Source organism: Chelonoidis abingdonii, chromosome 11 (genome assembly GCF_003597395.2).
Source record: "Chelonoidis abingdonii isolate Lonesome George chromosome 11, CheloAbing_2.0, whole genome shotgun sequence".
Classification (NCBI taxonomy): domain Eukaryota; kingdom Metazoa; phylum Chordata; order Testudines; family Testudinidae; genus Chelonoidis; species Chelonoidis abingdonii.
This window is the reverse complement of record NC_133779.1, coordinates 7,356,928-7,369,027: the sequence shown is the minus strand read 5'-3', so window position 1 is coordinate 7,369,027 and position 12,100 is coordinate 7,356,928. Positions and strand designations below refer to the sequence as shown.

The 12,100-nt window shown below is 52.2% G+C and overlaps 1 protein-coding gene across 3 annotated transcripts in view; it reads right to left on the bottom strand.

The window, feature by feature from the left end:
- CLASRP (CLK4 associating serine/arginine rich protein) overlaps nt 1-12,100 on the bottom strand; it is a 44,443-nt gene continuing 32,343 nt past the window's right edge. For all 3 annotated transcript variants that reach the window (XR_004376155.2, XM_032798043.2, XM_075071414.1), the window contains exons 18-23: nt 9,361-9,421; nt 9,212-9,270; nt 8,743-8,789; nt 8,580-8,662; nt 920-944; nt 1-236 (exon numbers count right to left, since the gene is read on the bottom strand). Coding sequence is in view for 2 of the 3 variants with exons in the window: in XM_032798043.2 (XP_032653934.1) it covers nt 194-236; nt 920-944; nt 8,580-8,662; nt 8,743-8,789; nt 9,212-9,270; nt 9,361-9,421 (318 nt within the window). In the remaining variant the exon portion in view is untranslated. The remainder of the gene's footprint in view (nt 237-919; nt 945-8,579; nt 8,663-8,742; nt 8,790-9,211; nt 9,271-9,360; nt 9,422-12,100) is intronic.

The following is a 12,100-nucleotide window of genomic DNA, read 5'->3' as shown; positions in this document are numbered from 1 at the left end:
TGAGGCCTTGTCCCAGATGCCCAGTTTAAGGCTCCTGCAAGGACTAAGGCGGATTTTTTATTATCATCCGATACTGGCATCTTAAAAACAGAACAGCAATGTACAGCTTTGCTACACAGCAGGGCTGGTGGGGCCTGCTGAGCCGATCGCACCACAAGGGGGCAGAGACCAGTGCTGTGCTGGGACCCATGCTCTAATGGCGGTAGTGAGGGCTTCTGGACCGGGAGCGTGAACGCCTGCAAAGGGAGAAGACAGGCTAGTTAAAGCAAGGAGGGGAATGTGCAGCCAGGGCAGCCCTGGGGCAAGGAGGGGCCCCAGCTGCTCACTAGCAACCACACAGCACTCCCCCACTCCTTCCCTATAGCGGGCATCAGAGTTACACCAATCTCTCTGGTCCATGAAAAAGCCTGACTGGGGCCTCACTGTGTTTGGGTTCAGTGGGAGGAAGTCAGAGGTGACACAGGGACTGGGCCACTCTGAAACCACTGCCTGCCTCAGTTAAGCAGCACCACAGTGACGGCTCCCTTCTGGGCTCAGCTCCCCTCACTTCTCCCGCCCAGGCACAACTGCTCTGCACGCAGCAGCCAAGCTGTCATGGACACCACTGGCCGAGTGCACCCGAGCCTGCCCTCAGCACAGCCAGCCCTGCCCTCCCCCACTGCAGGGCCAGGACAGCCAAGGGTGTGAGCAGGGCCAGCAGCATGAGGCAGCGACTGGAGGAGCCCATTGAGTGCCACAGGCCAGCAGGGCAAGCCAGGTCTATGAGGATGTGGAGAACGGGGTCCTGAGTGTCATGTGTTCCCTGTGCCCACCTGCCCCAAGGCTCAGGACTGGGTGCCCTCACAGCTCCCCCATGGGCAGGGCTGGGAGCTGCAGGTGGCTGGTTACCCCATCCCAGGTGAGGGGAGACTGAACCTACCTCCTGGAGGAGCCATATTCCCGACCTGCAAAGCAAAGAGCAAGGGTTACAACTTGGAGATGAAGCCTCTGCACTGGCAGGCACGGGCTTAGGAGATGCTATTGCGCCCACAGGGCAGCTGCTTGGTGGGCAGGAGAAGGACAACCTGGTTGCTCTGGAGAGCGGGACAGCCCTTTCCAGCAGCTTTAGGCTCGGGGAGGCTGATTTATAGTGAACTAACTGAGAAACGCAGGGATTCCACCCACTGCTCTGGGGAAAGGACGTACTGAACAGTACAGATCTGACCCTGCAAGGTGAACAGGCAGGTAAGTGTCTGCAGCACTGCAGGCTATGGTGGCAGTTTCATTAAACACTTCTTAGCAGTGTTTTTTGAGATGGGTTGCTCATATTGATTCCAATTAGGTGTGCGCTCGCTGTGGGCACGGCCGCCAGAAGATTTGTCTCCAGCAGTATCCGTCGGGTTGGCCTGGGCACCCCCCGGGGTCGCACCTTCACGGCACTCAATATAGGGCCACGCCAACCGGCCACTCCCTCAGTTCCTTGTTGCCGGCTACTCTGACAGAGGGGTAGGAGGGTGGGTATCGGAATAAACATGAGCAACTTCTCGAAGAACAATAGTTACGAGAAGCTTGGTAACCATTTTTTCTTCTTTGAGTGCTTACTCATGTCAATTCCAATTAGGTGAATCCCAAGCCTAAATTTTGGAGGTGGGGTCAGAGTTCAAAGGTTCGCTGACTGAAGCGCCTCTCTACCAAAGGCTGCATTGTCTCGGGCCTGCTGGGTAACTCTAAATGCAAGGTGAAAGTGTAATGACGACCACATCGCTGCTCTGCATACTTCCTGGGTTGGAACATGTGTCAGGAATGCTGCTGATGAGGCCTGTGGCCTGGTGGAGTGTGCTGTAAGCAGAGGGGCAGGTACCTTTGCCAGGCCATAGCACTCCCAGATTCATGACAAGACCCTCTGGGAGAACACTGGAAGCCCATTCATTCTGTCCACTACGGCAACAAACAGCTGAATGTGACTTCTGGAACGGTTTCATTCGCTCAACATAAAACGCCAATGTCCGGCAAACCTCCGGTGAGTGAAGTTTCTGCTTCCTGCTGCTTGAGTGCGGCTTAGGATAGAAAACTGGGAGAAAGATGTCCTGGTTGACATGAAACTGGGAGACAATCTCGAGAAGGAAACCCGGATGAGGCCTGAGCTGAACCTTGTCCTTATAGAACACAGTGTAAGGAGACTCTGATGTTAAGGCCTTAAGTTCAGACACTCTCCTGGCTGATGTTATTGCTACCTGAAATGCCATCTTGTATGAGAAGTACAATAGAGAACATGTCACCAGCGATTCAAAAGGTGGCCCCATTAGTCTGGAAAGGACCAGATTGAGGTCCTAGGCTGGGACCGGCTGTCAGAAGTGCGGATACAGCCTGTCAAGACCTTTCAGGAAATGACTGATCATGGGGTTGGCAAAAGACGATCGTTCCTCTGCACCTGGATGGAAGGCAGAAATGGCAGCCAACTGAACCTTTACTGACGACATGGACAGCCCTTGTTTGAGGTGGATCAGATAGTCCAGTATGAGGGGAAGGGACACGAGCATTGGAGACAGACAGGGTTGCGCCGACCAGATTGAAAATTTCTTCCACTTGGCCAGGTAGGTAGCCCTCGTGGAAGGTTTCCTACTGCCAAGGAGGACTTGTCTGACCAGGTCCACTGGATTCAGCCATGGAGCTTCCACATCATGAGATGCAACGATTCATGGTTTGGGTGCTGGAGATGGCCTGGATCCTGAATTATAAAATCTGGGAAGAACGGCAAGGTGACTAGGGCTTCCACGGACATTTCCAGGAGAGATGTGTATCAGTGTTGACAGGACCAGGCTAGAACTATCAATATGACTGAGGCCTCGTCCTTCTCAACTTTGAGGAGCATCTCGTGAACGAGAGGGATGGGAGGGAACACATACAAGAGGTGGTCCTCCCATGAAAGGAGGAACGTGCCCACAATGGAGCCTGGGCTGTGGTTCAGGAAGAAGCAAAACTGATATTTCTTGTTGCATCATGTGGCAAACCGGTCTATCTGGGGAAACCCCCACTGTTGAAAGATGGGAGTTCAGAAAATCCAGGTGCAAGGATCACTTGTGGCCGTGGAACGACCTGCTGATAGTCCACTGACTTGTTCTGTACTCCGGGGAGGTACAATGCTTCCAACTGTATCGAATGAGCTACGCAGAAGTCCCACAGCTTCCTGGCAGAGGGGAGAGGAGCGTGCACCCCCAATTGTTTATATAAAACATGCCTGGTGGTGTTGTCTGTCATAACCAATACACATTTCCTTTCCAGATAAACTTGGAATGTCTGACATGCTAGGCAGAGCGCTCTCAGCTCTCTTAAGCTGACGTGGACAGTGAGCTCCCCCTGAGACCAGAGACCTTGTGTCTTGAGGTCTCCCACATGTGCACCCCACCCTAAGGCTGATGCATCTGTCACCAACAAGAGAGATGACTCAAGTCTGGTGAAGGAAACTCCCACACATACCACCTGGGGTCGAACCACCACAGAAAGGAGTCAAGGGCCAGACGAGGCAGGGTGACGACCTTGTCCAGATTGTCCTGAACTGGCCAATATACCGAGGCCAGCCACAATTGGAGCAGCTGGAGTCTGAACCTGGCGTGCTGTATTACATAGGTACAAGCAGTCACATGTCCCAGAAGCTTCAGGCAATTCCTTGCAGTTGTGGTAGGGAACTGCCTGAGATTTCAAATAGTGTTGCCCAGGCCCTGGAACTGCAATTCCGGGAGGTATGCCCTGGCCTTCATGGAGTCCAATACCGTCCCTATGAACTCGATCCGGTGGACCAGGGACAGAGTTGACTTTTGCACATTCAGGAGAAGGCCTAGTTCATCGAAAGCTGCTGTTATGAACCCGACTTGCGCCTCCACTTGCTCTCTGGGGCAGCCCTTGATCAGACAGTCATTGAGGTATGGAAACACCCTGTTGCCTGTGCAGGAACGTGGCCACGACTGCCATGCACTTGGTAAACACTCAAGGTGCTGCTGAGAGGCTGAACTGGAGGACCGTGAACTGTAGTGATTGTGGTTCACCACAAATCTGAGGTACCTTCTGTGGGACTGTGATTACGATGTGAAAGTACGCATCCTTCAAGTTGAGAGTGGCATACCAGCCCCCTGGATCCAATGAAAGGAGAATGGAGACCATGCAAAAATTGGCTGCCTTTGGCTTTTGGTATTATGAAATACCAGAAATAAAAGCCCTTGCCCTTCAGCTCCTAAGGAGCCTCTTCCACTGCCCCTAGCAACAGGAGCGAATGCACCTCCTGTATGAAGTGTTGCTTTTGAGAAGGGTCCCTGAAGAGGGACAGGGAAGGGGGGTAGAAGGGCCAAGAATTGGAGGGAGTTTCCCCTTCCTATCATGTGGAGCCCCCAGTGGGCCGATGTAATATGGGTCCATGATGGGTAGAAAGGGGATAATCTGTTCAAGAAGGTAAGGTGGGGTGGGATCCAGTGTTCATGCTGGTGCGTCGTCCTTGAGCGTGCCTTCAAAAAGTCGTCTTCTGGCCTGAAGATGGCTTTGACTGGCCATAGCCCTGGTGTGGGGAAGGGTGGGGCCTCTTCCTGCCATTCCTGTTCCTCCAAGAGCCATCCTGTCTGTTCTGTGGCTGGTAGAACCATGATGGAGGTTGTGGCCTGAAATGTTTCCGCTGTGTAGTGAGGGTATGCAGGCCAAAGGACTGGAGTGTGGCCCTCGAGTCCTTCAGGCTATGAAGCCTTGCGTCTGTTTTCTGAAAAACAGGCCGAGCCTTCAAAGGGGAGATCCTAGATAGTCTGCTGGACCTCGTAGGGGACACCAAAGACTTGTAGCCAGGAGCTCCTCATTATGGCTACCCCCTGTTGCCATGGTGCGGGTGGCTCAAGTGATGAGCTTGCCCTCTTCAACCAGCACAGAAAACTCTGTGCTGAAGTCCTGTGGCAGCAGCTCCTCAAATTTGGCCATCACTCCGCAGGTGTTGTAGCTGTATCCACTGACAATGGCCTGTTGATTTGAAATGCGGAGCTGCAACCCCCACGTCCAATAGACCTTCCTGCCAAAGAAGTCTAATTTCTTCACCTTCCAGTTTTTTTGGGAGGGCCCCTGATAGCCCTGGCGCTCATGCTGGTTAGCCGCGTCCCCTACCAGGGAATCTGGCAGAGAGTGCGTATAAAGGTGATCATCTCTCTTTGAGGGAATAAAGTACCTTTGCTCATTCCTCTTTGCCATGGGAGGCAGAGAGGCCGGGGTCTGCCACAAGGTCTTAGTGGCCTCACTGATAGTTTTAATAAGTGGCAGGGCAATGCAGGATGGGGATGACTTGTCCCTTGACGGCACCGAGGGTCGAACTGGCCCTGGTGATTTGTCTCTCCTTGGAGGGGAGGATGGTGCTATAAGCTCCAGCAGGTCCCTTGCCACCTAAAACACCTCTAGCGTGGAGGGGAGCTGCAGCTCTCAGCTGTGGCTGGCCAGTGAGCAATGAGGGTCCGGACTTGACTGGATCCCCGTGGGGGCAGGAATCGGCATGACCCTGGTTGGTGGCGTGGCCTGACGCGGGTCTCACAGCCAACTGCTCCTTGAGCTTAGCTAGAAGAGAGCATCTCCTCTCCGGCCTCCTCTTCTTTTGGGGGGGCACCGAAGACTGAGATCGGTGCCTCCCTGTGGCCTGTGTCGAGGCCTTGTGGACAGAGCTAGGGTGGTGCAGAGGGTCTCTCACAGTCCTTCCTCAGCGCCAGCACACTCCGCACCGATGAGGAGGTGCTTAGGGTCCAATTGAGGGTAGAGCACAGCCTCCATAAGGAGGATCTTGAGACACTGGTCCTAGTCTTTAAGGGTTCTGGAGCGAAACCCCCTGCAAATCTTGCAGCGCTCCTTCTGATGGTGCTCCCGCAAACACTTCAGACACAAAGTGTGTGGGTTGCTCCTGGGCATAGACTTGCCACAGTCCTTGCAGGCTTTAAAACCCAGGGACTGTGGCATGCCCCGATGCCGGGAGAGCATTGAGGGAGAGGGGTACTCCCAAAATGAAACTTGGAAAGAAACTACCTAACGATCTAACTTACCACAACAAGTAGGATAAACTATAGTCACAATTTACAAAAAGACACTGCGAGACTGGAGGCACTTGCCAAAGCAAGAGTTAAAGAGGTTCTGGCTAACTGTCACTAGCAGTAAGTAGGAACTTAGGGGATGGCAGGTTGGCAGGGCCCTATATTGAGTGCCATAAAGGTGCAACCCCAGGGGGCGCCCAGGCCAACCCAATGGATACCGCCAGGGAAAGATCTTCCGGCTGCCAGGCACACACCTAATTGGAATTGACATGAGCAACACATCTCAAAGACCTTTTCTTTTTTTTAAATATACTGGCCAATATTTTCAGAAGTGAGACCTCAGGTGAGACCCTTCAGCCTATATTTAGGCATCTCAGGGTGGGATTCCCAGAAGCTCCCATGTGACTTCAGAACGGATGTTAACGATGCCCTGCTCTTCTCTCTCTCAGAACAGATGAGCACTTTAAGAGTGACACATCTTAGTAGAAAAAATGCTATGTAAGCTCTGAAATTCTCTTTAACAGTTAGCAAATGGCGGAGTCAAGCATGAGCCATCCAGTTCAGCAACTGGAGACTAACCGGAAAGCAGCTGGCTGATAGGGAGATCAGCCAACTGCTCTGGGGAAAGGACGTACTGAATGGTACAGGCCTGACCCTCCAAGCAGGGGAGGGTAACCTAACTCTCGCAGTCCTACTAGTCAGATGGAAACAGAACAAGCTAATTCCACTTTTAAACTCTCACATACAATCAATATTTTTTATTTTTATTAATCTTGATTTAGCTCTGTCCTCTGGGGCACCTGGCATCGGCCACTGTTGGAAGACAGGACACTGGGAGAGACGGACGTTTGGTCTGACCCAGTCTGGCCGTTCTTATGTTCTTAACCCCTGGCGAAAAGGGAAGCCCTGGATACAGCCAACTCCCACTGGGGTGCTGGCTCTCCAGGGGCACGAGCCATTAGTGAGGCTGGAAGTTACCCAAATGGCACTGTTCCCCCAGAACACCACACATCATGCTTCCCCCTCACACACACACCTGGACCCCTGAAGAAGCTGCTCTGAGGGACTGCAGGAGACTGACCTCGAAGGTACTGGGAGTAGGGGGGAGGGGTCTCCCACTGGCCTCAAAATCACTGGCCATTTCTGAAGATTTAGGCCCTAATCTCTGGAAACCCAGCCAGTATCCAAAGCACAGGCTGAGGATGAAACGTGACATCTGCTGGACACGTAGCATAGAGTCACCTCCCAGCCTAGCCCACAGCCACCGCAATACCATCACAGTAAATACTGGAGCAAGGAGCAGCTCTCTCCCCAGTTCTGCAGACAGCCAGCTCCCAAACCGCAGCTGCTTCCTGTGATGCTGGGCTCCATATGCTTTATGAAAATATGCTTATGAATGTGAATATAATGTAAACGGAATATGCTTTATGCAAAAGGTCTCTTGTAAGGTATCATTACAAAGCTTATGATCTACTCAGTGTGTTCATCCTATTTGTCTGCATGTATTATTTCTGTGTCTGGAGTTAGAAGACTAAGCTATAAACTTGTATTACTGATGTAAACATATTAAGTGGAAGCCATTAAGGCGCTACAGAATCAATGACCTGTAAATGGCTCTGTTTACCTGCAAACCTTCCTGTGTACGTGTGGGCCCCCTGGAAGAATGGAGGTTGGGGTCTCACAGGATATGTGACCATGTCACAGGATACTAAAATCCATCTTAAATCTGGTACTTTTCCATTTAGGAGGGGTGGGGACCCAGTGAGACAAAAGATTCCCGCCTTGTGCCAAAGCTATGAAAGAGGGTGTAGCAGAACAAAGAGGCCAGTCATGAGAAATCCCCTAGTTACCACCTGAGCTGGAACTAACAAGGGCTGTAGCAGGGGAAAGGATTGGGCCCAGACTAGGAAGGAGTCTAGTCTGTGAAAGAAGCTTATTGGAACATCTCTGAGGGTGAGATTTACGTGTAGTCAGTTTCTTAATGTACTGCTCTTAGACTTGCATATTTTTGCTTTATTTTGCTTGGTGACTTACTTTATTCTGTCTGTTATTACTTGAAACCACTTGAATCCTACTTTTTACACTTAATAAAATTACTTCTGTTTATTAGTAAACCCAGAGTAAGTGATTAATGCTTGGGGGAGCAAACAGCTGTGCATCTCTCTCCATCAGTGATATAAAGGGCAGACAATTTATGGGTTTACCCTGTATAAACTTTTTTACAGAGTAAAACGGATCCCACTGGGAACTGGGTGTCTGGGTGCTAGAGACAAGTAACCTGCTGAGTGGTTTTCACTTAAAGCCTGCAGCTTTGGGGGCCTGGTCCAGACCCTGGTCTATATTGCAGCAGGCTAACATGTCTGGCTCCACAAGGCAGGGTTCTGGAGGCCCAAGCTGGCAGGGGAAACAGGCTCAGAGGTAATTTCAGCACGAGGTGACAGTTCTAAGGGGGTCTCTGTGGCCGAACCCATCACACTCCCTGCCCCGCAGTCTGTGCCTGCCCCCACTCTCTGACAGCACAGGAGTCATTTGCCAGGGCGGTGCCAAGCAGTAGGTACTCACTGTATCGTGGGGATGGGGAGCGGCTCTGCCTGCTGTACTGCCTTTCCCATTCTTCCCGCTCCTTCTCTCGCCTCTCTCTCTCCCTGCAGAGAAACAAGAGGGCTTAGTGCACAACCTGCAGAGAACACGCCCAGAGCACAACAGGGGAAGGAAGAGAGTTTACTTCATTCGGATCTTCCGGGCCATGGCTCGCAGCTCGTCTTCTCGCTCCTGAAAGAGAGAGAGGCACAGATCAGCCAACCGCCACGTGGCATGCACAGGCAGCGAGGTGCCCCCAAGAGGCAGCTGCTACACATTCATTCTGTGGGCAGAGCCCTTCAAAGCTCAGCTGAGGCACAGCCTCCCAAGCTCAGGGTGAACCCCAAAACACACACACTCCCCTCAGCACAGCAGTGCTGCCCTGACTTCACTCCCCACCCCTGCCTATTGCGCCCCTGGACCACCGCTGTGGATGCTACCTCTGCTCTTGGGTAACACATCGATGAGCGCTCCTAACCAGGCAGAGGGGTCTGCAGGGAGAGCCCATTCCAAATGCCCAGACACTCCACTCAGGGGTGTGAAATGGGAGTAGTGGCGCAGCAGTGGTTAGAGGCAGAGACTGACCCACGTCAAGGTGCAGTTGGGTCACGTACCTGCCTTTCATGTTCCTGTTGCATCATCTTCTCTTGTGCTGCCTTTTTGTCAGCTTTAACTGAGAGAGACAGAGAGAGATTTTAAGCAGCTGCCACAAGGCCAGACCAAAGCGGCAAGTGAATTGCACGATGAAACCAGTCCTGCTTACACTGCCTGTTGAGAGCCTTCTGCATTCGCAACTTCAGCTTCTCCTGCGGAGTCAGCTTTGGCTACAAGGAAAGTTAAACAGAGACGTGTTAAGGGAAGGCACAGGGACATCGGCACTGCCAGACAGGATCAGATCCGGAGGCACTCTTGCTGAGGAGAGCATCTCCTACACCAGATGGCTCAGAGGAAGAGACAGGAAACCCTGCACCGGATAGATGGAGGAGCAACCTGCCCCGGCAGGTCTCATCCTGATCCTTGACACCTAGAGACTGGGTTAGACCCTGAAGGAGGAGATTCTCCCCCCACTTCCAATGTTCTGTGTTGCGTTGACTAGAGTAACTCGGGATATTCTTGTCAGCCACAGAAACAGCCAGTCCCTCATTGCATCTTGCCAAGTTTTTGGCCACAACAATATCCTGTGTCAATGAGTTCCTTCTGAATAAAATATGAGAGTCAGTCTGTGGATGTCTTCATCAGTTTGGAATTTTCCCCTTCTAATTTCATGGACTGTTCCCTTCTAGTGCTGTGAGGCAGGGAAATGCTCCCAATCTCCCTTCTCGACCAGTCAGTAATTCACAGACTTTCTCCTGTCGCTTCTTATTCACCTCCTCTAGAGGAATGTCTGCCCTACAGCCAGGACGTGAGATTGTAGACATCCTGGAGCTAGCTTTGACCGAACTCGATCCAAGCTAGCTTGAGTAACAATGGCATTGAAGTCACAGCGGAAGGAGTGAAGGCATAGGCCAGCTGCTTCTAGGGACCAAGGTAGCTAGATCAAATCTACCTCAGGCGTATCTACACATGCTGCAATCCCACTTCCAACTGCAGTGTAGACATACCCTAAGGGAATAAAGTCAAATCTTTTCCCGCCCTCCAGCCAAGAGTTTTGACCATTGTTACAGATTTGTAGATTCCAAGGCCAGAAGAGACCAATGTGCATAACTCAGGCCAGGGAACGGCCCAAAAATAATTCCTAGGGCAGAGCTTTTGGAAAACCATCCAATCTTGATTTAAAAGTTGCCAGTGATGGAGAATCCACCATGACTGTTAGTAAGTTGTTCCAATGGATAATGACTCTCACAGTTCCCATCTGAATTTGTCTAGCTTCAATGTCCAGCCATTGGACCGTGTTAGGCCTTTCGCTGCTAGATGGAAGAGCCAGTTATTAAATATTTGTTCCCCACACAGGTACTTGTAGACTGTGATCAAGTCCCCACTCTCCTCTGAACCTCCTGTTCTAGGGTGTCCTGTGTGAGATGGGGTGACCAGAGCTGCACACAGTCTGCACCCATTAATCTCTATCCCATCCTTTGCACCCTAGTCTCTGGTTTGTTCTCCTGGCTGCAGCGTGCACTGAAGAGGGCTCTCTTTGGAGCTGCCTGCAATGGTGCCTGGGTCCCTGGCCTGACTGGACACTGCATTTACATCACTTCAAGGTGGGTGAGGGGGAGGACAATATACTTCCTGCCTTTTTCTGGGAGCACTCTCAGGCTCCATGCCAAGCTGGGCCTCTCAGCTCTGGGGAACGGCCCTCTGGACAGCCAGCCAGAAGCAAGAGGCTTCACTGGTGAGAATATGCAACTCAACTTAGGCCAGCAGGGACCCACTCACAGGCACCCAGGGGCACCCAAAGGAGGGGCCAAAGGCCACTCTCCAGTTGGTTCTAGTGTAGATGGGAGCTGGGCAGAGGCTGCTGCTCCTCTAACAGCCACAAAAAGGACTTGGGGACTGGAGGAACTCAGCCCAGCCAGCCACGTCTGTTCATGCAGCTGGGAGGAGACCAGCACCAGCAATACTCCAGGGGCTGCTAGAGTGTGCAGCTTTCAATCCCAGCTAAGGGAAACCCTGGAGCTCATGGCCAGCTAGCAGCCTTGGTGCCACAGTTTGGGCTCCCTGGAGCAAAGGAAGCCAAGCCCTGGAGCACTCCTCTGATTTAACACCCTCCAATCCCACATGGAAATTCAGTCTGCCCAGCATGTGACCTGGGCAGCTTTAACATGCCTTAAGTTACAGATTACAGACAGGTTAGCCCTCCGGCACTCAGGATGCCACTGCCACAAGAGTGCGCCCAGGCTTTGACACGCCCCCCTCAATCCACCAGTGGCATGGGACCACTGCAGTCCTTCAGGGTAGAAGCGCTCCTATGGCAAGCCAGATCAACCCACAGTGGGGCAGCTGGATACTAGACTCCTGCTACATTACTGCTAAGGTCAGCCTAGCACTCTCCTGAGCATTGGCACCAAGAGTTATCACAGGCAGGATCAGAGTGAACCCGTGCAGCAGCTCCACGTCTCTGGGGACAGCACTGATCTCTCGCAGGGATTCAAGCCAAGAAAGAATGTGCTGGGGAGCCCTGGCCACCCTAGCCCAGTTCCATTCATGGAGGGCCAGGCTGGCCAGGGCTTCACCTCCATTAGCCCACTGGCGGAAATGCAGAAGCTCGTCCCCAAGACTTACTCTCTGAATGGGAGAAGTTAGTCCACCAAGACTGAGCGTGTGGATTGCTGCTGTTGGCTGTCAGTCATGTTGATTGACATTTCCCCAGTGCTTTAGCAAATTTGATGGATTAGCCCAGCGTATTAAGCAGACAAGAAAACATGTTTGACAATTGCCTTGGGGCTAGAACAGCTCCCCACATTCAAATCATACCAAGAAGGTGCCTGGCCTATACACACCCCTCGCTCGCTCGCTTTCTGACAGACAACATCCATTGGACAGCCTGAGCCCTAAGCGTCACACAA